General features: G+C 40.0%; 1 protein-coding gene across 1 annotated transcript; it reads left to right on the top strand.

Moving 5' to 3' along the window:
• Positions 1 to 1373: 1373 nt before the first annotated feature.
• Positions 1374 to 25844, top strand: LOC139383781 (zinc finger protein 292-like). Its single transcript, XM_071128352.1, has 8 exons — positions 1374 to 1546; positions 15013 to 15167; positions 18019 to 18097; positions 18351 to 18486; positions 18613 to 18815; positions 19031 to 19167; positions 19301 to 19442; positions 19539 to 25844. Exons 1-8 carry the CDS (start codon positions 1397 to 1399, stop codon positions 25713 to 25715), a joined length of 7179 nt encoding a protein of 2392 aa, XP_070984453.1. The 5' UTR covers positions 1374 to 1396; the 3' UTR covers positions 25716 to 25844.
• The last annotated feature ends 1549 nt before the right edge of the window (positions 25845 to 27393 follow it).

Raw genomic sequence — 27393 nt, 5'->3', positions numbered from 1 at the left:
TCTCTTCTCAGGTGGTGGTCGACAACATCAAGCTGACGAATCATACAGAGTGTCACTGTAGCACTTGTTATCACCATAAGTCATAAACTCTCTGTGAGGGCTGGAAATCTCCTTGTTTGCAGAAGTAAAAGCTTGGCACCAGATACTATATATTTGACACAACTCATTCCTGAAGTTCCTTGTGTTTTAAAAGCCCAGTGCAGTCAAAAATGTGATTTTCCTGTGTTTTATATATGTTTTCACACTACGAGGTTGGAATAATACTGTGAAACTGAAAATTATGATAATACCCTTTTAGTGTAAGGTGTTTGAAAAGACCACCTGAAATGTCAGCCTGTTTTGGTGGGATGGATTTGGGCCTGCCTGGTAATGTCACCAGACGGTAAATTAGTTAATAGACAAATAAGAGAGTTCCAAACTTCTCTGCCAATAACAGCTAGTTTAAAATGTTCCCCTTCCACTCAGACCCCTCCCAGGCAGTCCTAGCAAATTCTTGCTTGAGGAATTGCTCTTTGCTAAGAAGCTATTTTTGTTTATTTTTGACCATTTTAATTGAAAACAATCACATTAAGATACTTAATTGTTACCCTGAAATGATGCGATATTGAGATAAAAACAGCTGCATTGGACCATCAAGGGAAATCTCATATTAGGAAATCATTGTGATCCACCAAAGGGGATAGTCTGCTGAGAATATTTATAGTGCTCTAATGGTCACAATTATATAAAGTTGTATTCCTGTACTGTGTTGATCAACAAAATACTTTACTGTATGAATTGAATAACTATTCAAATGTCCTTAACATGCATATTATTTTGACACATGATCTCTCCTCTGCTTCTTTTTTGAGAAACTAATGCCTTGAGTAAAACCAATGGTTTATGGTTTTACGAGAAATACAAATATTGTTCCTCTCCCAAACTACACCACACTCAATAGCATATGGATCAACATAAAATGTGCATAATGACACAGCCTCAGGTAGGCCTAGTGGCCATACTATGAGTTTATATGTCCTCAAGTAGCCTAACAAGCTGTAGGTTAAGCATGATATTTACTAAAATACTTCAGAACTTTGTAGTATTAGATTGCATGTGGAGAACATTATTCGATTACCACCAAAGGTCTTGACTGATGGACAATGCGCAATTTGTAGTCTAGGTTATATCTAGTAGGCATATTAACATAATTGTCAACATCTTATTTGAATCTTTCAATTAATAAGTAATGTATTATATATTTTTGCTTTATCTTATTTTTATATAAGGTCATGCACGCTTATGCCGGTGACACCGATGTAGCGCTTTTATCGTCGTCTCTCCCCTCCCCCTGTCCGTGCGTGTGCAAGCCTGGCAGCGTAACATCTGTGCGTACGCGGTCGTGATTGTTGTGAAGATGGCGGGGGGAGAGACAGAGAAGGAATATGACACAAGGAAAGCTATCGAAGGGCTCCGAGAACGGTTCCAGGAATTGACCACAACGCTAATAGAAAGCTCGGAATCACTGTCTGAGGCCTCTTTGCGTTTCTGCCAAGAATTCTGCCAGGTCAGCATGTTTTTTCTTCCAACTACCCATCCTAGTGGTTTGCAGTCTTCCATCCAGCTTCCAGCCTGATGATGCGCGTGTACGTTAGGTACAACAATGTAGCTAGCTCGCGCTAGCCACATCAGAACATAAAAAACACAATTACTCCCCGTTTTAACTTCCAACGATAGTAGTTAGTGAACTATATACATCATACGTGTTTTCCGATATTTAGTTCATTCCCTTACTTTCGAATTATACCCGAGCATCACTAATTTTCCCAAGCTAGTTAGCGAGTTGCTAGTTGAATGCTGGCTGGCTAGCTAGCTAGTTAAGGCTTCTTAATGCTGGGAAGAGCTAGTTAGCGTTTTGTGCAGACTTGCTCTAGCTGTTGGTGTTTTAGGTTTTGCACGAGACGAAACATCATTCATCCATGTAAACGTGCATATTTTACCTTAAATTATGGCAACAGAACGTTTTCCCTTTCGTCCATTGTGTTAGTGGATCAATATTGAGTGTGCCTGCAAAAGTATTCTATAGGGCCTGGTCAACCTAATGGTATTGATTTTCATGCACAGCATAGGTTAACTACGTATGCATAGTTGTAATTGTTAGAAAAACAATATTAACTCATCAGCTTGTTTGGGTAGGTTTATTCGGTTTTGTGCTTGATATATAGTCTTTTTTTTTTTGGTGTAATGTGGCAAACCTGGTGGGCCTTGTTTGAAGCCCCATCTGTGCGAAGTGATTAATTCATTGGTCACATTAGGGATTATGAATGAACTTCAGTCTCATATCAGGCTCCATTTGGATATAAAACGACAAGTGTTTTATCTGACACTGACTGTAATAAGAATACACACAAGATTGGCTAGATGGTTACAAGGCTAACTTACTAAAATACAGGGTTTTCTCTGCAACCTCTAAATACCTGGTCACCTCAAGATTTGTGTGTGTTTATTATCATGTGCTGAGAATTACATTTTTATTTATTTTCATATGTTGGAAATGCAATGAAATATCATGATATGTTAGGCTACGTTTAGCAATAGCCTGAGTTGTAGTCTATTTAGGACTGTCCTTCTTAGAAGACCCTTACTCATTGAGCAGCGATTAGGCTTCGACTGGGGGAAGGGATGACAGGCAGGGAGAAGAATGTCAGTGCTTGTAGCATTCAAGTTAGTCTCACTCTCAACTTTGAACGTTGTCCTGCATGGGTAGCCTATGAACTACTCCGTGTGGTTTAGCCTATTGTAGGCTACTGCATGAATTCCATTTGGCCCACACTATAGGCTCCAATCAGGAGCCGGGCTTATAGAAGTCCAAGCAGCCTCCTGTATAATGCTTGTGTAGCTACAGTGTCTTCAGAAAGTATTCAAACCCCTTGACGTTGCACATTTTATTATGTTACAGCCTGATTTTAAAATGGATTAGATGTTTTGGTCACTGGACCACAATACCCGACAATGTTTAAGTGGAATTATGTTTTTATATATATATTTTTTTACAAATGAATGAAAAGCTTAAATGTCTTGTCAATAAGTATTCAACCCCCTTTGTTATGGCAAGCTTAAGTTCAGGAGTAAGAATATGATTAACAAGTCACATAAGTTGCATGGACTCACTCTGCATTAATAGTATTTAACATGATTTTTGAATGACTACCTCATCTCTGTACCCCACACATACAATTATCTGTAAGGTCCCTCGGTCGAGCAGATTAAACCACAAATACCAGGGAGGTTTTCCAATGCCTCGTAAAGAAGGGCATCTATTGGTAGATGGGTTAAAAAAACAAGAGACATTGAACATCCCTTTGAGCATGTTATTCATTACACTTTGGATGGTTTATCAATACCAGTGGTGGAAAAAATACTCAATTGTCAAAACTTGAGTAAGAGTAAAGATACCTTAATAGACATTGACTCTAAAATACACTTAAATTATTTTTGACTTTTGAAACTTAAAAGCAAACCAGACGGTACCATTTTCTTGTTTTGTTTAATTTACGCATAACCAGGGGCACGCTCCAACACTCAGACATAATTTACAAACTAAGCATGTGTTTAGTGAGCCCACCAGATCAGAGACAGTAGAGATGACTGGGATGTTCTCTTGATAAGTGTGTGAATGAGAAATTTTTTCTGTCGTGCTAAGTACTCAAAAAGTCCTTTTGGGTGGTGGAGTGAAAAGTACATTATTTTTTTTAGGAATGTAGTTAAGTAAAAGTAGTCAAATACCCTAAAAACTACATCAGTAAAAATACTTTAAAGTACTACTTAAGTACTTTACACCACTGATCAATACATCCAGTCACTACAAAGATACAGGCGTCCTTCGTAACTCTGTTGCTGAAGAGGAAGGAAACCATTCAAGTAATTCTGCAAAAAAACATCCAATAGAACACATTACTGAGTACCACTCTCCATATTTTCAAGTCGAGAGGTAGCTGCATAATGTTATGAGTATGTTTGTAATAGTTAGACTGGTGAGTTTTTCAGGATAAAAAAGAAACGTGATGGAGCTAAGCACAGGCAAAATCCTAGACGAAAACCTTTTTCAGTCTGCTTTCCACTCTACACTGGGAGATGACATCACCTTTCAGCAGGACAATAGTTTAAAACACAAGGCCAAATCTACATGAGTTCTTCCCAAGAATACAGTGAATGTTCCTGAGTGGCCAAGTTAGTTTCGACTTCAATCTATGGCAAGACCTGGTTGCCTAGGAATGATCAACAACAAATTTAACAGAGCTTGCAGAATTTTGAAAAGAATAATGGGCAAATGTTGCACAATCAAGGTGTGGAAACTCTTAAGAGACTTACCCAGAAAGACTCTCAGCTGCAATCGATGCCTAAAGAGCTTCTACAAAGTATTGACTCAGGGGTAGGGCTGGGTGATATGGGCAAAATATCAAATCATGTTATTTTATGTTTTTGAATAATAAAAGTTATACATTTGCTTCATGGGTAGTGGGTGGCAACATCCATTGAAATCCTTTAGAATGTGTCTTTCTCAACTCTGATTTGTTTTATACAGTTCAATTCAACTTCAACCAAATACATTTCTGCATTTCCTGCACTAATTTGAGATCATTTTCACACTGCCATGTAGGGTTGCACGATATGGGTCAACAACCTAGGCCTTATTTTTAACCAAATGTTGCAATTGTGATTTGACTTGTGAATTAGAGAAACACTTGGGTGAGCTGTTGGAATGATGGAAATATAATGATTGTTCTCCTTTTATAGCTGGAATATAATTGTGGGCACTTTGAATAGTGTTTGACATGACGATGCCAGAGAGGAGTTATTGTGAAAGGGTAGGAACCAAAGTGTTGACAAGTGTTTCCAAGGGGACCCTATAATCTTTGGCCACATTGATTTTTTTCAATTAGCTACTTCATGTAGCTTACTTATTCATGCTTCGCGTATTCCTCTTTGATTTAAAAGATACTGTTGCACAAACATGCAGATTTAGGTCTATACCATCACTGGTATAATCAGGCTGTATAGCTAATTAGGTTATCTTACTCAGTACATTTATTAGCTAGCTAGCCAGCTAACTTAGCATTAGCAGCAAAGAAGATTTAGGCCTAACTTGCTAAGAAAAGACAAACTAGCTGTTTGCAGATGTAAGAAACACAAATTAATTGTAGAACGCTGGTGGATTTATATTAAGAAGCAAAGTGAAAACGGCATCATTGTTGTCAACATTGTTGCATGTGCTGCGTTGACCATGCAGACTGAACGCAAGTTTTCGAGGAACAACAAATGCGCTCCTTGAGTGACAGGCGGCGGGGTTAGATCTGTGTGGAAACCAGCATGGAGAGCAAGAGCGGAGAGAGATGACTCAAGTAGCGAAGTAAACTATAAAAATGGACACACGGCATATCCCATTTAACAAACCAAACATTCAAATACTGTTGTAGAAGGTAAAGTAAAAACTCAAACCGGTCTGTACATCAATACCGGTATATTGTAAAAAACAGTTTACCGCCCAGCCCTACTCACGGGGTGAATACTTATGTAAATAAGCTATTGCTGTATTTCATTGTCAATAAATTTGCAAACATTTCGAAAAACATGTTTTCACTTTGTCATTATGTTGTGTGTAGATGGGTGAGATAAATATATTTAATACATTTTGCATTCAGGCTGTAAAACAAAATGTGGAATAAGTACAAATAACTTTCTGAAGGCACTGTATGTTGGTTCATCTTTCACTTTTTTTATTAGACCGCATATATGAGGTGAATATTCGCATTCCAACAAAGTGTTCTTTACTAGTGATGCACCGATATGACATTTTTGGCCGATAACGATATCCGATATTTTCCTTGCCAAAAAACGATCCTGATAACTGATATTTAACATTTTAGCGGCCTTTTAACCATTCTAGTACAGTTAAATAGTTAAAACACATATGGACGCAGCGGTCTAAGGCACTGTATCTCAGTGCAAGAGGTGTCACTACAGTCCCTGGTTCGAATCCAGGCTGTGTCACATCCGGCCGTGATTGGAAGTCCCATAGTGCGGCGCACAATTGGCCCAGCGTTGTCCGAATTTGGCCGGGGTAGGCCGTCATTGTAAATAAGAATTTGTTCTTAACTGACTTGCCAAGTTAAAGGTTTCACACACCACACTGACCAAAATGTTATTTTGTCATTTAACTATGTCCCCATTACCAATAAAACACAATCAAAACCTATTTCTTTCACTTTCTTGCTGTGCTGTTTCGTTGTTCAGTCGTTTCATTCTCACCCAGGATTTCTCATACTATGGAATGCTGTTTGCGTCATTATTTGATGTGTAAAATAACACTATTTGACCATTCAGGACATGAATATGACTGCATGTCACATAATTTTACGTTCATAATTTTCTGTAGTTAATACACATAGATTACACTATCACTCGTAATTCATATGTCACAACGATTCATCGATACGTGTGCTATGATGCTAAAGTTGGTAAAGTTGTCTCGCGCACCTACAGTGCTGGTCATAAAAAAATTTTTTTAAGCTAGCTAGCTTGTGGATGCAAACAATGTTCTTCCCCAGAAACATAGCAAAAACGACAATCTGTTTCAGTAGCTACAGTTAGCTAACTATATAGCTAGGTGTCATCAAAAATAACCCTCATTTATAAGACGGTTCTTATTTAATTAATGGTGGTCGGACCCATCTATGTGAAGCTAGCCACAATAAGGATTAGCCACAATAGTGGATTTTGCAGGTAACCTTCAAAAGAAAAGTATGTCATTGACAGTGATGCAAATGAATACAAATAGTAGATTTATGCCATACTTGAATAGATGATGCTAAACGAGGTTGGAATGTTATGTCAAATTATTTTTTGTTGATTTTATATCTGAAATCACACTGGATGTATTATACTTTAGAATTGCATTGGGGGCTTACTTATTTCACTGTACAGCCTTACCTATGGATTGTGGATCAATGACATGGGGTATCAGTCTACTCCGTGACACCCAGAGAACATTAGCGTCGTAGCTCTTAATGAATTTAGCCACATTTATTGTCAACCTATGTGTATTGAACACTATTCCCCAGGAAAAACAATACTGCGTGGATGTTTTGGAGTCTGATAACTCTGAGGAGGATGTTGGGAAAAAAATATATTGGGTATTGAGTAGACTGATACCCCATTTCATTGATCCCCAATCCTTAGGTAAAGCTGAACAGTGCAATATGAATGTCAATACACACAATAGGCTGACTGGGGAGGTGATTTCACACAGTCACAGTCCTGCGATAAGAGCTACAACGCTAATATTTGCATAAACTCTTAACAGTTGTGTTCTGTGAGTGTCACAGAGTAGACTGATAATTAGATTGCTTCACATGCCAACCTTGTTTAACATTATCTAGTCTAAATATGGCATGATTCCACCAATTGTAACCTTCTGCATCACTTTCAAAGAGGTACTTTTATTTTGAAGCCAAACCTTAAATTCCACTATTGTGCCTAATCGTTATTGTGGCTAGCTTCACAACACATAATCCAGACCGGCCTCGACTCACTAGCCAGATGAAGCTAGCTGGCTGTTTCTAACGTTAGCTTAGAGCAATGGGCTTAAGTAACTGACTAGCTGTTCATTTTCAAGAACTGAAGTTCAATTTCAATAGGCGAACAAGTGGCTACCTAGCTAAATATTACTCAAAATAATTCATAAATCATTGCTAAGAATAATGAAAATGACTGCAGTTTCAACTGGTCATTGTTTTCAGGTTGGTTTTATTGGTGCTAGCTAGCTACCAAGCTAAAGCTAGCTACCCCAGAAGTTGCGGTCAAACAAATAATGCTTCATTACCAACGCAGTATTTTAAAGACATCCTTCGTTGCCGGTGTTTGCTCGTTTGCAGACTTTTTTTTGTTGTACAGCTTTGACAGTGCTACTGATAGTAGTAGTGGCGCTTGGCTTGCACGTGCAAATTCCTAACACACAACATTCTATAATAGAACTGTTATTTGACTTGTTAAATAGTGTTATTTGACATATCTTTTGACACGCGAAGACCCAAATGGCATTCCATGGTATGTCGTGAAGCTTATAGCAGTGCTATTACTGTGTAACTACGGTAGGGCAACATATGAAAAATAGCGCACTTGGTAGTGTATACCGGTGCTCAATCAGAAGGCCAACATCACCCACGACAGAACAGTTGATTGTCAAGGGCAACGAATTACGCTATCTTGCCGTTAATGAATTTCACCTTTGCTGTCTCTCTGAAATGTTCTTACTCTTTCAATTGCCAGCTGACTTGTTACCTGCTCGATTCACACAGCAGACATTGTGGGCTAGGTTAGGAATGCTGTTTTGCACATGTAGCGCAGAATTTTGCATGCCGTCATTGCGTCATGTACGTTATTTAGGTACGCACGTCAGCTTTGACATCGGTTTTGCACATCGGCGTTAAACTAGACATCGGGCCGATACAGATGTTGGCTTTTTTGGCTAATATCGGACGATTTTCCTATATTTTCACCGATTATATTGTGCATCCCTATTCTTTACATTAGTGAATGACAAATATGCCTACAGGAGACTGCACTAGGATTTATACGGTGCATTCGGAAAGTATTCAGACCTCTTTTTCCACGTTTTGTTACGTTACAGCCTTTATCGAAAACTGATTAAATAATTTTCCTAATCAATCTACACACAATAGCCCATAATGACAAAACACAGGTTTTTATGAATCTTTGCACATTTTATATACCCCCCCCCCCCCAGGCCCTTTACTCAGTACTTTGTTGAAGCACCTTTGGCAGCAATTACAGCCTCAAGTCTTCTTGGGTATGATGCTACAAGCTTGGCACACCAGTATTTGGGGAGTTTCTCCTCCATTCTTCTCTGCAGATCCTCTCAAGCTCTGTCAGGTTGGATGGGGAGCGTCGCTGCACAGCTATCTTCAGGTCTCTCCAGAGATGTTTGATCGAGTGGCCCAGCCAGAACCCGGACATGAACCCAAGGACATTCAGAGACTTGTCCCGAAGCAACGCCTGTGTTGTCCTGGCTGTGTGCTTTTGGTCATTGTCCTGTTGGAAGGTGAACCTTTGCCCCAGTCTGGGTACCTACTCCAGAGCACTCAGGACTTCATCAAGGATCTCACTTTATTTTCCTCTTCATCTTTCCCTCGAGCCTGAGTAAGTAGTCTCCCAGTCCCTGCCGCTGAAAACCATGCTTCACCATAGGGATGGTGCCAGATTTCCTCCAGATGTGATGCTTGGCATTCAGGCCAAAGGTTTCATCAGACCAGAGAATCTTGTTTCTCATGGTCTGACAGTCCTTTAGGTGCACTTTGGCAAACTGTCATGCATTTTTCTGAGTGCCTTCTGTCTTGGCACTCTACCATAAATACCTGATTGGTGCTGGTTGCCCTTTTGGATGGTTCTCCCATCTCAACAGAGGAACTCTGGAGAGCTGTCGGTGACAATCCTGTCTCGGAGCTCCACGTACAATTTCTTCGGCTTCATGGCTTGGTTTTTGCTCTAACCATGCACTGTCAACTGTGGGACCTTCTTTTTTTATATATATAGTCGGGTGTACCTTTCCAAATCATGTCCAATCAATTGAATAATCAAGTTCAGGTCCAATCAAGTTGTTGAAACATCTCAAATATGAATAATGGAAACAAGATTCACCTGAGTATCAATATTGAGTCTCATAGCAAATTGTCTGAATTCTTACAGTACCAGTCAAAAGTTTCGACACCTATTCATTCCAGGGTTTTTCTTTATTTGTACTATTTCTACATTCTATAATAATAGTGAAGACAACAATTATGAAACAACACACATGGAATCATGTAGAAACCAAAAAGTGTTAAACAAAGGTTCTTCAAAGAAGCCACCCTTTGCCTTGATGACAGCTTTGCACACTCTTGGCATTCTCTCAACCAGAGGTAGTCCCCTGGAATGCATTTCAATTAACAGGTGTTCCTTGATGAAGGTTAATTTGTGGAATTTCTTTCCTTGTTAATTCGTTTGAACCAATCAGTTGTTGTGACAAGGTAGGGGTGGTACTGTGGGGCAAAAAAGTATTTAGTCAGCCATCAATTGTGCAAGTTCTCCCACTGTAATTTTCATCATATGTACACTTCAACTATGACAGACAAAATGAGAAACGAAAATCACATTGTAGGATTTGTAATGAATTTATTTGCAAATTATGGTGGCAAATAAGTATTTGGTCAATAACAAAAGTTTATCTCAATACTTTGTTATATACCCTTTGTTGGCAATGACAGAGGTCAAACATTTTCCGCAAGTCTTCACAAGGTTTTCACACACTGTTGCTGGTATTTTGGCCCATTCCTCCATGCAGATCTCCTCTAGAGCAGTGATGTTTTGGGTGCTGTTGCTGGGCAACACGGACTTTCAACTCCCTCCAAAGATTTTCTATGGGGTTAAGATCTGGAGACTGGCTAGGCCACTTCAGGACCTTGAAATGCTTCTTACGAAGCCACTCATTCGTTGCCCAGGCGGTGTGTTTGGGATCATTGTCATGCTGAAAGACCAAGCCACGTTTCATCTTCAATGCCCTTGCTGATGGAAGGAGGTTTTCACTCAAAATCTCACGATACATGGCCCCATTCATTCTTTCCTTTACACGGATCAGTCGTCCTGGTCCCTTTGCAGAAAAACAGCCCCAAAGCATGATGTTTCCACCCCCATGCTTCACAGTAGGTATGGTGTTCTTTGGATGCAACTCAGCATTCTTTGTCCTCCTTCAATTTTGGTTTCATCTGACCATATGACATTCTCCCAATCTTCTTCTGGATCATCCAAACTTCAGACGGGCCTGGACATGTACTGGCTTAAGCAGGGGGACACGCCTGGCACTGCAGGATTTGAGTCCCTGGCGGCGTAGTGTGTTACTGATGGTAGGCTTTGTTACTTTGGTCCCAGCTCTCTGCAGGTCATTCACTAAGTCCCCCCCGTGTGGTTCTGGGATTTTTGCTCACCGTTTTTGTGATCATTTTGACCCCACGGGGTGAGATCTTGCGTGGAGCCCCAGATCGAGGGAGATTATCAGTGGTCTTGTATGTCTTCCAATTCCTAATAATTGCTCTCACAGTTGATTTCTTCAAACCAAGCTGCTTATCTATTGCAGATTCAGTCTTCCCAGCCTGGTGCAGGTCTACAATTTTGTTTCTGGTGTCCTTTGACAGCTCTTTGGTCTTGGCCATAGTGGAGTTTGGAGTGTGACTGTTTGAGGTTGTGGACAGGTGTCTTTTATACTGATAACAAGTTCAAACAGGTGCCATTAATACAGGTAACGAGTGGAGGACAGAGGAGCCTCTTAAAGAAGAAGTTACAGGTCTGTGAGAGCCAGAAATCTTGTTTGTTTGTAGGTGACCAAATACTTATTTTCCACCATAATTTGCAAATAAATTCATAACAAAATCCTACAATGTGATTTTCTGGCTTTTTTTTTTCTTCATTTTGTCTGTCATAGTTGAAGTGTACCTATGATGAAAATTACAGGCCTCATCTTTTTAAGTTGGAGAACTTGCACAATTGGTGGCTGATTAATTACTTTTTTGCCCTACTGTATATAGAAGATGGCCCTATTTGGTAAAAGATCAAGTCCATATTATGGCAATAAAATCGCTCAAATAAGCAAAGAGAAATGACAATCCCAAAAATGTCAAGAACTTTTAAGGTTTCTTCAACTTCAGTCACAAAATCATCAAGCGCTAGAATGTGGCTCTCATGAGGACCACCACAGGAAAGGAAGACCCAGAGTTACCTCTGCTGCAGAGGATACATTCATTAGTTACCAGCCTGAGAAATTGCAGCCCAAATAAATGCTTCAGAGTTCAAGTAACAGCCACAACTGTAAAGAGGAGACAGTTGTTTTATTATTTAACTAGGCAAGTCAGTTAAGAACAAATTCTTATTTTCAATGACGGCCTAGGAATAGTGGGTTAACTGGTTGTTCAGGGGCAGAACAGCAGATTTGTACCGTGTCAGCTCGGGGGTTTGAACTTGCAACGGTTACTAGTCCAACCCTCTAACCACTAGGCTACCCTGCCGCCCCACTGTGTGAATCAGGCCTTCATTGTCAAATTGCTGCAAAGAAACCACTACTAAAGGACACCAATAAGAAAAAGGAAAAAGAGACTTGCTTGGGCCAAGAAACACGAGTAATGCACATTAGACCGGTGGACATCTGTCCTTTGTTCTGAGTCCAAATGTGTGATTTTTGGTTCCAACCGTTGTCTTTGTGAGACGCAGACTAGGTGTACGGATTATCTCTGCATGTGTGGTTGCCACCGTGAAGCATGGAGGAAGTGTAATGGTGTGCTTTGCTGGTGACCCTGTCTGATTTATTTAGAATTCAAGGCACACTTAACCAGCATGGATACCACAACAATCTGCAGCAAAAGCAGCCTACAAGTTTTCAGTTATCATCTAGGCGAAGGGTGGTTACATTGAAGAATCGAAAATATATTTTGATTTGTTTACTTTTTTTTGTTTACTACATGATTCTATTAGTTATTTCATCATTTTGATGTCTTCACTATTATTCTACAATGTAGACAATAATAGAAATAAAGAATCCCTTGAATGAGTAGGTATGTCCAAACATTTGACTGGTACTGTATGCGAACAAGGTTTTTCTGACTTATTTTTTTCAAAATTGTCAAACCTGTTTTTGCCTTTTCATTTTGGGGTATTGTGTGTAGTTTGAGGATTTACCTTTTTTTTTAAAGTATAAATGAATCCAGTTTAGAAGAGAACTGTAATGTAACAAAATGTGGAAAAAGTTGAGGTATGCATACTTTCCCAATTGCGGTTGAATGGAGCATCCCAGGACTGAGTCTCAATGGACTTCTGTATCAGGGTTTTGGCTTGACACATTTCAAGACCTAAAGGAAAATGAACTAGCCAACAATTTCCAAGGGGTGCTGCTTGACAGGACTTTGCCTAATATATCTGGCTGTGATACCTTTTTGGTTGGTTTTTAGTCTGAAACGATGCACTGCAAAACATATATTTTTTTTAAAGTTTCTTCTGAACCACTACAAGCCAGAATGTTGAATAAAATGTATTTACTCTACCAGTTGTCGGTTCAGTCGGTCCTTTTGTTAATATACATTTTAGAAAAAATAACCACAAGTGTTAATAAAGCTGCAATATATAACTTTTTGGGCGCACTGACCAAATTCACATAGAAATGTGTTTTCTATGTCTGTCATTTGCATTGAAAGCAAGTCTAAGAAGCAGTAGGTCTTTTCTATGGCGCTATTTCTATGATTCCTGTTCTGAAGTGTTTCATTTTTGAGTCTTCAAACAGCTGAAAATACAATATTTTTGGTTATATAAAATATATTTCAGTGGTATAAATGGTAGAATGATTTTCTATGCTGTACTTGCTTGTTTTTGTCACACAAACAGAAATTAGTCAAACTTACAATTTTAGCAACCAGAAAATGACAGATTTCTTTATAGGGCAGCTTTAAACCAACTTCAAAACAAGGGTCTCTGGCTCTCATGGTTTGTTTGTTCATTGCCAGAGGCAAGCGCACAAGATGTAAGCGATGTACGCGATGCACGCATGCTAACCGAAGTCTTGCAGGTCTTTACATGGGTTTGAGCATGTGCCAAATAATATAAATCTCAACGCCGGTAACCGAGTTTGAAAAGGCGGTTTAGTACTTTACTGTGGATATTTAGGAAGGTTACTCTGTTACCTGTGCGGATTAAATTCAAATGTAATTTTATTACAACATCTACAAGCAAGAATGTTTGAGGTAACGTTCCAATTTTGTGCAGTGCATTGTTTGACTGTATTAACATGGTTTGTGATACCTTTGGTAACCTTTGTTTTTATTTGAGTAAAAGTCATTCCGCATAAAAAATAACATCGCAACAGCTGTTATTGAAATTGTTTCAATGCAATTGTATAAATGCCAACAATTTGTACGTTGTGAGATTCTTTTTGTCATTTAAATTATGAGAAATAGCGATGGAAAAGTATTTTAAAACTCTAATATTGAAATAATACCCATCATATAAAAGTTAACTTGGCGTCACGCAATATTGTGTGTGTGTGGTCCTTCCACTACGACTCGTGAAACCATGCACTTTATTAGGCTACAGATAAAATAAGTAATGAACTTCACAGGATGGTGAAAGTGCACTGATGAACTTGATGCTCCTTTCCAATACATATTGAGGTGACATGATGATTGGCTCTGTTTGACAAATAAAAATATTCTTGCTTCTTATCCATAATCTCATGTAGACTAGCCTACCCGCTGTATCTGTGAGCTGTTGGCTAGAGCGTACGTGCCAAGACTAGAGTGGGCACATTTGCACTAGGTCATCATGCGTGGATGTTTATCTATTTCAGTTTAGAATGTAATTTGTTTAATCAGGTGTGTTAGCTGTGGGGCTGGGGGGGAAGTGTGATACCAATCAGGGACCTGAGGGCAGAAGTTTCCCATCCCTGGGCTAGAGTATAGACTATTATTTCTAGGGCTGGGATGATGCCAGTATCACAGTATGTTTTCCATGGCAAAAATGTAAACACCAAGCAGGCCAAACTCTTTGGTCCTTGTAAAACCTGCTATGCGTAAAATATTGTGAGCTATAGCTTGGAATATAAATTAAATGTGACCCTGGATGAGGGCTGCGTTCATAAATTGTATTGTGGCTTACGAAACAACTTAACGAGTATGATGATACTGGTGTCATTCCGGCCCTGATTATTTCCCAATTGTTTTGGTAGTTGTGGTTTTCTCAATTTGCTATTTTAATGGAGTGTAGCCTAATTTACTTGGAAGGACTAATACTTAATGAAATTAGTCCATTAGTCATTTTCTATGATAATTGTCAAGTAGTTGGAAAGTAGAAAAAATACAAATACATTTAATAGCGAGCACTAATCAGCTTGCCACATTTTATGCCTGACTGAGAGCATGCCATGATGTTGTCATTTGTTTACAGATCCTTGTGGAACATGCAGGCCGATGGAAGACTGAGGAGGAGCCACTGCCTTTACTGGAGGCATACACAGTGGCCATACTCAGTTATGCGAAGGCCACGTCCTGTCTCTCCTCCGAATGTGAAAATGTGCCACTCGTTCTTGAAAACCTAGCAATGTGAGTACTCGAGATGGTCTGATTCATATGCATAGATGCTTCATGGAACCAGCTATGCATTATTTCAGATGGTGCTATGCCTGTGTTGTTGAATGACTGTTTGCATTCCACTTCTGCTAGTGCTACTGACCAATACAACTGTATCCTGCCTAGGGTTGTTATGGTGACCGTATTACCGCCACACCGGCGGTCATGAGTCATGATGCAGTCAAATTCCAGGTGACCGTTTAGTCACGGTAGTTAGGCTTTTCCAATCTGATGCTGCTGATGGTCGTTAGTAGCGTACCAAACTTGCTAACTGCCTGGTACTCCGCACTCTTGTCCCTCTAACTCTGACATCAATGCAAATGTAATCTAAAATCTAATCAAACACTTCTTGAGCTCATGTTGTGCAACATTTCTATAGGCTACACAATTGCGTGAGAAGTTGATGGCCTCTATTAAAAAGAGGATCCCATTACCTTTCTATAGGCTAGGCCTGCTATATTTATTTCTCAACTTTCCTAATATTAAGCACATTCCTTCTCTTTAAAACAGGAGTATAGCCTACCTCGCTGGTATGAAAATGAACCACGGGAAAAGCGCCCTCCATTCGCTATTTAATTTCATAAATGTCATGTATTTTTTTACGCTGCCCCTGTTTCGAGACGGGTGCATGATAATGGTCCATTCTAAATCCAAACAAATTTCACCCATATATTATTTTGTATATGTAAAGACAAGATTGAATCAATAATAGTGTGGTGGGTGACAATATTAGCCTACCACTTGTGAATTATGTATTACCACTTGTGAATGATGCCCAGCTCAAGGCAAGAAACAGCGCATGCTTTTAAAACTTTTGTAGCCTAGCCCATAGGCCTATATGTTTTGATAAGGTTTGTATCACAACTAAAGTGGCCAAATAACTTAAATTGAAGCACATTTATCCGCTTTACAATGGATGTAGTAGCCTAATTGGCATACATACACAGCGTGTGAGTCAAGTTTGGGGAAGATATTTTTATGGTGAAAATTGCACCTTTATGGGCCTCCCGAGTGGTGCAGTGGTTTAAGGCACTGCAGTGCTGTAGGTGTCACTCCAGACCCGGGTTCGATCCCAGCAGTGTTGCAGCCAAATGTCTGTCTTTACTTGTAGCCTGTGAGAAGACGCATTTACGTGACGGAGAGCCATGTGAGTGAGAGGTGCCGAGTGCTTCGGGCATGCAGCCGGGAGAAGGGAATTTTAATTATTATGTTCAGCCCATGGGCACAACGGCCACTGGCCACAAAAGGCATGGATTTTTTTTAAAGGGACATTACGGCCGCACAAAGGGGGTGCAGCCGGAAAATTCAAGTGCTTGTCAAATTGTGAATGAGAGACTGATGACGTGTGTACAGCTTGCGCAAAAAAACAAAGCTGAGCTCATGCCTTTCATGCAACTTTTTTCAAATCGTCATTAGTTGCATCATGCAGCCTTATAGCATGTATTTAAAAAATCTAAACACATAACCCAACATTTGTATCATAACTAAATTAAGCAAACCGGAGTACCTGTTTCTTTATTAACCGCTCAACACAGAATAGTCTTGTGCGCACTCACTCAAATCAGTTGGAGAAAATATCCTTTCTATTTTATTCAGCTATGTTCAATTGTATGCTTCATACTATAAAATAATGCCATGGAATTCTAAGCAAATCTTGTCTGCTAAATGAACTAGTGTAGCCCACAGCCATATGGCATAGCCAAATCAGTGCCTAACATACAGACAACTCAGAGTATGCTATTCTGTTCTAATGAAATAGAATAAATTTTCTTCAGACCTGTCTAAATAAATGGATTTATTGTGATGGTGGAAGCTATATTACATGGAATTACTAGACTTAAACATTTTTTTTACATGTTCCAAAGGTCTGCATCAGTGGCTTGTAGGCTATGCGTGGAAGCCAGGAGATGCAAAATGTGTTTGTTAATTAATGGTCAATTACCGTGAGACAAACCGTTATTTGCTTGACAATCACCGGCTGACAAAATGTAATGACTGCCACAGCCCTAATACTCTGAAGCGATGCGAACGTCGCAAAATTCATTTAGAAATCTATATTATTCAATTATTGCACCCACACTGCTCGCACGAGTCAACGAGCGTCTGCGTTACCAAGGGCTAAAATAGAAGTCACTATTTGTGACGCAGATTGCGCTGCAAGTCCTGCCTCTCCCATCTCCTCATTGGTTTATAGAAGCAGGTACCCACGTGCCATCTCCTCATTGGTTATACCCACGTGGGTGACTGAAAGACAAATGAGGTTGGTGGCGGTAATTCACCGAATTTATGAAAGGTGCCAATCGCAATATAAAGTCCAGAGAAGGAGGAGAGATGACTAGAAACGATTTGGTTGACCATTTTATGTGTGGATTAATTGTCGGAGTAGAGGACCATGTGCATTTCAGGTAAAATAACAACTCAATGTATATATCCCAGGACAAATAAGCTAGCTAAATAGGACAAATTAGCTAGCAAGTGCAAGCTAGCTAGCTAAATTGCCATACATGTTTAATGCTTTTCGACCTGTCCCCAAATTAATGTCTTTGGTTAAGAGTTTTTGATATTTTAACCTGTGTGTCGTGATCGTGTTTGGTGTGGGGGGACAAAATACATTTATGCACGATTGCGCACGCGCGCAGCCGGTTTGGGTTCCGCGTAATCCTGCCTCACTCATTTCACAAGCTAAATAAATGAGGCTTTCCTTATAATAAGTGCTGCGGCAGAAGTGTGTAGTGCTTCTTTCATTTTAGTCATCTGCACACAACTTTAGCAGCATTAGCATGAACCTAAACAAACTCATTGAATGACCCTGTTTTACTTGCAGGAGCTGTCTGGAGCTCCTTCTCTCACTGCCTGAGCATGTCCCTGGTGCCTTATGGGGGGAGTTTCAGTCCTCTATCAAGGTTAGTCTCAATGCTGCTCTTTTTTTATCAACTTTGCATAAAACAGAAATGTATGGAGTGAACTTTTATTTATTTATTTTTTTGTACTGCCAATTCTCTCTAGAAAAAGTGACATGGTGTCGCTTTGAAACTGAATTGGAATATGCATGCACATATCACACCCTATTTGACATAATTAGAATCTTGTGTTTAGAAAAGTTGTTTGGTCGGTATATCTGAAAAGTTTTATGAAGTTATTTCCTTTCATTTATAGTTGGCGCACGGCCTTTTGCAAGAAAATGGGAACACACAGCTTCACATGCTATCAGCTATGGCACAGGCGCCTGGTGTGTGGAACAACACCACTCTGTGCAGCATTCTGTCTAATGAGAGACCTGAAATTGACAGAGGTTAGTTTTAGCCTACCTGTTTCTTTTCCTAATAGCAACTTTCTACATGTGAGTTGACTGATTAAATGTTGTGGTGACGGCTCAGAAGTGCTATCTGTAATAGTGTTCTCTTTCTCTACTCCCCAGTTAATCAGTTCCTGCAGATGGAAGGTCCTACACTCCTTAATATGCGAATAAAGCACCTTATCAAACAGAATCGAGCAGAGAAAGCAGCTGTCTTAGCGAAGGTGTGCTCGGAGTATCCAGAGTACGAAGGAAAAGGGAACTTCAAGCAGACATACTTTGTTTGCCTGTGTGTAACAAAAACACAAGAACAACTCATGCAAGAGGTGAGTGAATAGCATTTACATTAAGTTGTTTACCAGGCAAGTGCATTCAAATAAGGGTGCTGACCCAAATGCTTGTCTTTTAATTACGGATGGAGATTTGCTGAAGAAATTAAACAACTCCTGTTTGATAATGATAAATGAAGATGACCCTAATGTAAAATGATCAACTGTGGATGGCAATGAATTACCATCATTATATGTTTTCTCTGTGCCAGATCACCCAGGTAGACTGTAAGGATGCATTGGAGATGATTTGTAACCTGGAATCGGATGGGGATGAAAAAGGAGCCCTTTGTTTGTGCTCTGCTTTCCTCAAGCGGCAGCTTCTCCAGGGAGATGTGTATTGTGCCTGGTGAGTATTGCCCTCTTTTCATTTTCCACTCGCTCTCACAGTTTTAGAGCGGATGTTGTGTTGACGACAAACTACCTCTTGTAAAGCCCTTCATGTGTAGCAGACCAATAATGATATACTTTTCTTCTTCCAGGGAGCTCACACTCTTCTGGAGTAAGCTTTTAATACGGTCAGAGTCTTCAGGAGATTCATTTCTTGATCAATGCAGAAAGTTGGTCCTGCTATCAAGGAACGTCTGTCATATCCTCTTCCTCATCAAGGTTATCCAGTCCGAGGTGAAATTCTTTGTAAAATTGTATACGTTACTGCCTGGATATAGCCTGTAGCGATTTATATTCTCATGACTGACTTGGGCTTTATTCTTTTCTTAGGTTGGAGGGGTGGGACTGCCTGTGTGCATTGAAATGTGCATTCGAGCTCTACAAATGGCATCCAGTGACAACACAGACAGCAGGACCACCATCTGCAAAACTATTTCCTGCCTTTTGCCCACTGATTTCGAGGTGAAACAGGCATGCCAACTAACAGAGTTCCTCAATCAGCCTACTGTGAACTCATATTATGCTGTTGAATCACTCTATAATGAATCTGATGAAAAGCGTGAGGATGAGAATCTTCCAGTACCCAACTCACTACGCTGTGAGTTACTGTTGGCCTTGAAGACACAGTGGCCTTTTGATCCAGAATTTTGGGACTGGAGAACCTTGAAGCGCAATTGTTTGGCATTGATGGGTGAGGAGGCATCCATTGTGTCATCTATCGACACTCTCAATGACACTGATGAGGGACTTGAGGATGATGCCGCAGAAAAAGGTTCAGAGTTCAAAGACCTTGAGGATTTTATTTTGAACACAACAAATGAATTGAATGAAATTGCAGATGAAAAAGAGAAGAATAGGGAAGCTAAGAAATTAAGGGAGAAAGGGTTTGTTTCGGCAAGATTTAGGAATTGGCGAGCCTATATGCAGTATTGTGTTCTATGTGATAAAGAGTTCCTTGGCCACAGGATAGTCCGTCATGCACAGAAGCATTTTAAAGATGGGGTCTACACCTGTCCAATTTGTGCTGACAGCTTTAACACTAAGGAGATCCTTGAGCCACATGTAGCATCACATGTAAAGCAATCTTGCAAAGAGCGACTTGCTGCAATGAAAGCAACTAGGAAATTGCCCAAGCCAATGCAATCCACCAGCAGTCATTGGAATCATTTGAAAGATAGAGCTGTCGTTAATCTTGAGGCAGAGACCAATGTCAGTCCAAATGATGCTAATTTTCTGGATGGAAATCACAACAGTGCTGAAACTGTCAAAGTCAATACTCAAAATCCTGTACAAACTAAGGTCAGTCCTCCAAAGCCTGTACAAACTAGATATGAAGCTGAATTTACAGAGGATTGTGTCTGCCCTGTTACATACTGTCAGAAGGTATTCAAGTTTTTTCGGAGTCTTGTAACTCATGTAAAAGCCCACAAAAATGACGAGGAAGCAACACGTTTTTTGGAGATACAACGACAGAAGGTTGTGTGTCAGTATTGTCGTCGGCAGTTTGTTAATGCCAGACATCTCAATGATCATTTGCAAATGCACTGTGGTGCTAAGCCATATTATTGCATACAGCTGAATTGCACAGCCAGCTTTCACTGCAATTCGGAACTTCTCATGCATAAAAGACAACACACTGACTTTAAGGCAGGTTGTATGTTCCCTAATTGTGGAAAGATTTTCAATGAGGCCTACCTGTTGTATGATCATGAGGCACAACATTACCTTACATTCACTTGCAAAATAGCTAATTGTGGGAAGATTTTCTATTCACAGTCCCAGCTAAATTTGCATCAGCAGAACCATGATACAAATGAAGTGCCCATCACAAGTGAGAACCATCCTGTACCTAAAATGGAACCTTCCACCCAGTGCTCCGCTAGGCAAGAGGAAACCTGCTCTGCCTCTGTCATTCTAGATCAGAAGACTGCACATGATTATGTGAAGGAAGGAGTAGTTAAATCAGGTTCGTCAACATCAACAGTTCCTGAGAACCCAAACGGCACAGTGAAAATAAAACATTCAGTCGAGAGCATGTTGAATTCTGTTACCAATCCTAGAAAGGAGTTACAGAAGTGTTATGTTCCACTCATCAAAACTAAGCTCGGATTGGAGAATGCAAAACTATCTCCTGATGTCCCACTCCAAGATATGATTGCCAATTGTGAGGATCAAAATCACTGTGGAACCAATCCCTTGAAAGGGTATCCAAAAGAGGACCTGGATAACCAACCAACTCAAGCTGTTCAGAAAGTGTTACCACAGGCCTTTCCTCTACCAGAAATTAAGAGTGAACCCCCGTTTTTGCTACATCCATATGAAAGCACTCCTGCAATAACTGGTAGAGATGAAGACGCACATAGTTGTCCACTTGAAGCATGTGACCGCAAATACAGTACCCCTAAAAGTCTCTCCCGACATGTAAAGAAAAACCATCCAGACATTTTTGAAGACTGGAAACTGGCTAAGAAGTACAAGAAAGTTGCCAAAATAACTTCGAGAAAGGTTCCTTCCGTGAACAGGACTTCAAAGGACCAAACACCACTTCATCAAGTATCACAATGCAGAAATACTGGACTACAACAGTTTGAATATCCGATGGCATGTTCAAGTTTACCTGCTGTTTGCCCCCCTTGGGAAGCCCCAGCAAATCAGACTGGGCTAATGCAGTCAGAGATGGGTGAAGTGTGGACATCTACATTGAACAATTGCTATGCAGATGTCTTCCATCTGAATGAATACCCCAATAAGAGTGTAACTCCTTGGCAATCAGAATCTTATCCAACTGGCTATCCATTAGAAAGAGGCAGAGAACATACACCAGCAAATATGCATGGCAGTGCCATCCATCCCATTAAATCAGAATCAAGTTTGATGAATCAGATGTCAGAATATGTGTCAAGCTCGCTTATGCTGGATAATGGAGGACACATGCACAGTGGAGGACAACACTATGGGATAATTAACTCGGGGGATAATGCAGATAGTGTTGATGTTTCCCTAATGAGAAAAAACAATTCCAGTATGTTTTCCCAAGAAAGTAATGGTAACAATTTGTCAGCTGGCGGTTTCTTTGCTTCATATGTCCCAGATGAATCTTCCAATCTTAATTCAAGATCAAGGCCATCAACAGACATTCCAAGCAATGTATTGAGTCATGATGGCCAAGTAGCACCAAGAAACACAGTGGAGATGAACAACATTGAGAACATAACCCATTTTACATCACCCAATTATGAGAATCAGATGAACAGCTCTGTAGATGACATGCTTCTTAGTCCACATGCTTCTATCCAAACTGATGTATCATATGATGACACATGTCATGCAGAATCTGAAGCTATCCCTGCAGATGACAAGAATGCTGTTCATGAGACACAGACAGTAAAACGCTGCAGACTCAGCAAGAGAACGAAATGGCCTGCTATTATAAAGGATGGTAAAGTTATCTGCCGAAGATGCTTTAGAGAATTCTCAAGCACGAAATCTCTCGGAGGTCATCTTTCAAAACGCTCCCAGTGCAAACCATTAGATGAAATAGATTTAACGGATGATTTGCCTACATCATTTCTCGACTTTCTCAATGACCCAAATGTTCCTGAAACCAATGATTCATCAAACAACTTGGTAAATGTTGAATTCCCACAGGAAGTTGTTGGTAATCTCTCCACACCAAATACCTCTGATTTAGCACAAAAGGAAACCTCAAAACCGCTGGATTCTCATTCATTAAACACCTTTCCTTCAGTTTTGACAGGTGGACAATCCAAACCCTGCCCAAATAAAACAGAAGTTTGGATAGAATTGATACAGTCAAAAAATAATGTTGGTAGTCCGCAGAAGGAGCGAAAGTCGAATGATAGTCTTGCTGAAAAAAGGTCAAATACAACTTCCATTGCAGCATGTCAAGATGACAAGGTTATAGAAATTCAAAATGCCTTACAAATGTTGGATTTAGTTGAAGCTGCACATGAGAAAAGTTTGCAGGAAAATTGTTCCTCAAAGTACAATGACCGCCAAAGCAATGCAATCTCAAGCGATAATGTCATGCAAAAAGATAGTGATCAAAGCATGACAACAAAAATGATTATGAAGGAGGACCAGAATCGTGACAATGGCCCCAAGCCGTTCAAGTGTGAAATGGATAATTGTGAATATGGGTTCATGACCAAAGAGGCGTTGTTCAGACACCTTGCTCGAGTTCATGATTACACAATTGAGATGATTGAGGACCTCAAGAAAACCCCAGTCAAATTCTCTCCATATCCTTGTCACATTTGCCCTAAAACATTTACCAGAACCACAGGCCTAAGAATTCACTATGAAAAGGTTCACCACCTGACGCAGGCAGAGATGAACAAGTTAAAGGTTGGAAGTCGCAAAAAAAAGTCAAGCAACTCTTCTATCAAAACAGAGGTAGAGAGTAGTAATGGAACTGGATCTTCAGTTGTGTCGACTTTAATCAAACAAGAGCCACTTGATATTGACATTGGCTGTCCAATGCAAAGCACAAATCAAGAGGGACATGCACAGTCCTCTGAGATCATTACAGCAGGAGATGTAGTACAAGAGGATTCCTTCCATCAGTTAACAGTTGAGAGGTTGCAATCACCACAAGATACTCTGGAGGACCTTGACAATTCATTTTACCAGTTAGAATCACCATCAAAGACAGGATACACCAAGAATGAGCCATCGATGACAGCCATGCAAATGAACCACACCCCAGTGTTGAAGCAGAAATTCGGTCAAGGTGACACTCTAAAAGAGCCAGAAGCAAGTTCAAACACTAAATCATTTAGCCATGCAACAGAGGCAATATCCAGCCAGGCTGTGAAACCCTTACCTGAAAAAGCAGGTTGTTCAAAAAACATAATATCTAAAGATGAGGTTCATGTCCAAAAGAAAGAAAAGGTTCAGAAAAGGTTGGGGCTTCAACTGTGTGATGCTGACAATTCTTTCAGTCCATATAGGCCGTACCGTTGTGTTCATGAAGGATGCGCTGCAGCTTTTACGATCCAGCAAAATTTGATACTTCACTGTAGGGCTATGCATCAGTCATCCCTTCCCCTTCCTCCAGGAGACCTTGATACTGACATCCCTGGTCAACAAGCTGCTGAAGTCCAGAATAATGAAATCAGATGTCAAGTGAAAGACTGTTCAAGAATATTCCCGGGGATCACAACCTTAGTGCAGCATTACCTCTTGCTTCATAAATTCACTCGAGATAAAGCCACTGTTATGATGTCAAGCATCAAGGTAGGGACATTCCAGTGTGACCGGTCAGAATGTACACTCTCCTTCACCTCTGTGGAGAAATACATTGACCACATAAAAAACTTTCACAAGGAAATAAACATCTCTGAGAGAGGCAGTGTGGATCAGACTTTCAAGTGCGAGTATGATGGCTGTGACCGGGTCTACACTACAAAGTCAAACCTCCTTCGTCATGAGATGAAAAAGCATAATTTAATTTATATTCCCAGAACACAGCAACAGAGAACAGGCGTCATTCCCAACAATGGTAAAGAGAACATTGAAAACAAATTCAAAGTGAAGAAAAAAAACACTAAAAAGAAAGATGACAAATCACCTGACCACTGGACTAGCTTTGGAAAACCCTCTCTGAAATCTATGGATGAAGCATCTGCCATGTGCACAAAAAACTTCTCTTTGCAATACCCATGCATGATCAAAGGCTGTGATGCTGTTGAGAGGGCTGAACGGAACATATTCAGACATTACACCACACATGGACTCACTGAGAGATATATAGAGGATCAGAGAAGCCAGTTCATTTTCTGCAAAAAGTACCCACGCTCAAGATTCAAAGATGCAAACAAATCCGAGGGTATGTCAACAGACGCCTCCGCTGAGGAGACGGACCCTAATGAGAGTGAACCTGAGATTTCAAAGACCACCTGTCAGAGGCAAGAAGCGTTGGATGGGATCATTCAAGCAGAGGCTAAACTGTCAACTGATGCTAGTTCTGAATCCCAGTCTTCTACTTCGGAGGTCAAAAAAAGGGGGCGTCCCCTCAAATCGTCGCGGCGAGCATTAGCTTGTCCGGACAGAAGATTGACTCTGAGAAATCGTCCAGCAGATAAAGTTTACCGGTTGACAGACACTTCAGACCAGGGCTTCACTGCTTCTCAAGAGGAAGAAACAGAGGATGGTGTTGCACTGGACACTTTGTTAAAGTTCCTGGAAACTTCACCGTCGACCCACACTCCCAAAAGAAAAATGAGTGGAGGTTCAAGAACAGAGTTGCCATTAAAACAGCAGCGTACCTTTCAGCAGAAGACGGCCAACATTATATGCGAAACACCTGATATATTTATTGAAGCCTGTCAAAACCTTGTAGACTTCAGAAATCCTCTCAGTCTTCAATCGGTGAACAATGTGAAGATAGTAATGGACAAAACCTTTTCCAATGGTGCTGAGCTTTTGCTAAAGCAACTTCAAGATATGCGACCCATGGTTTTAATAAAAAAAGTGGCTTCATAGTTGATGGATTGCTCACAGCCTGACGTTTTTATTTTTTACTCTTAACTCAGGATTAGAAAAGTAACATGCTGCAAACATATATGTTAATATTGTTCAGATATCAAATGGTAAACTGTTTTCACCATTAAACAATTGAAGGAGTATTTTCTACTTATTATGATTGATTTTAAGTTTGGGTAATGTATGTTAGTCATATAAGAACCAGGTAATCTATAGGGAACATAGACTTTAGAACATGTTTGTATTTATGAGGCTTCTAGTACTAATTGTTTTTGCTAAATGAAGAATTTTAAGGAAAAACAGTTTTTATATATCCCTATGGGATTATATTTTTTGTTTATTTAAATGTTTCAACACTAGTATCTGTAATATTTACATGTCTTCCACAAAGTGTTAAATAAAATAACTGTTTGCCTTTGTAAAACTTGTTTGCAGGATGTTATTTACATTCAGTATTATGAAGCAACTATGTGAAGAGCCCATTTGTTGTCATTACATTTGACTGGTGGTTTTGACACACACATTGAGTTAAACCGCCATAACCCGGACCCTTATTGAAGGCATAAGAACTGACTTATAATTTGTAATTGATGTATTTATTCAGCTAGACCGTTTGAGCCCTGATTCCCTGATACCCTTCACATGGCATCTACTACTACGTCCATAATGATGATCAAACAGTGCCTCAGGTAAGTAATGAAAGAAAATTGTTTCAGAGCAGTGGGTTTATGACAAAATGATTCAAGACAGTGCATCATTTTTGTTGGTTGGTTTTACTGATGTCCAGTCACATTATGTTGTTGGGTGAGTGTTTGTTTTAAAGAATGATCAAAGATTGTTGGAACTGCTATAATGAACCAGAGTCATAATACGGAAATGGTTCCAATCGTTTTTTCCACCATTTCTTTTTCCCATAGGGGATTTTAGAAACACTTCAGATGGGGTAGTGTTTTGTGTAGGCTTACCCAGATGTAATGTCCCCCCAAATGAAATGTTAATGTGGCTATCATACAGAACTACAAATACCTGTCTCAAGCTTCACATCACTCACCAGGGCCATTATCTGGATGATACTGCCAAATTGAGGCAAAGGTAAGAATCTCTGAATCTGTTAACTATCTGTTAGCAACATTTTCTATTTGACAATTCTGTGAACTGTCTTGAGCAAGTTTTACATTTACACTAGCTGTTATCTAGCTAGCAACTAGCTCATGGTTAGCTAGTCAGGAGCCCCAGGTTACAAAAAAGGGAAGCCTGGGAAAGTCCATCGCACAAAATCAGTTATAAAAGGGGCGGGAACCCGGTGTAAATCAATGATACCTTGTTTGGGCGAGATTAGTGTCAGGTGCAACAGTGTGTGAGGATGGCGGTGAAATCGGCGGTTTAAAACCCCATCAAAATATGCTCATGTATGCCGTGTTTGTGGTGAACAGAACAATTGTAACAGGAAGAAACAACCTTTTGGAAGGTAAATCGTCTTCATTGCGATCGGACTACACACTGGCTTTAGAAAAGAAAGCAGGACCTGTCACGCTGAGTGATGGGTTTTCAAAAGCAGTATGTGGCTCTGTATTCTCAAATATAAAAGTGCCAATGACGTGGAAAGAATCAGCTGTTTTGTGAGGGAAAGAATAAAGAACGAAAAGGTGTGGTGCGGCTGTTTCGACCAGAAGTCCCA

This window comes from Oncorhynchus clarkii, chromosome 25, assembly GCF_045791955.1.
Source record: "Oncorhynchus clarkii lewisi isolate Uvic-CL-2024 chromosome 25, UVic_Ocla_1.0, whole genome shotgun sequence".
In the NCBI taxonomy this organism is placed as follows: Eukaryota; Metazoa; Chordata; class Actinopteri; order Salmoniformes; family Salmonidae; genus Oncorhynchus; species Oncorhynchus clarkii.
The sequence above is the reverse complement of the archived record's forward strand: the minus strand, read 5'-3'. Positions and strand labels throughout refer to the sequence as shown.

Coding starts and splice junctions, on each gene's coding strand:
- LOC139383781 (XM_071128352.1), top strand. CDS start 1,397: ATGGCGGGGGGAGAGACAGAGAAGGAATATGACACAAGGAAAGCTATC. Junction 15,168..18,018: donor GTTCTTGAAAACCTAGCAAT/GTGAGTACTCGA, acceptor TTTTACTTGCAG/GAGCTGTCTGGAGCTCCTTC. Junction 18,487..18,612: donor GAGACCTGAAATTGACAGAG/GTTAGTTTTAGC, acceptor TCTACTCCCCAG/TTAATCAGTTCCTGCAGATG.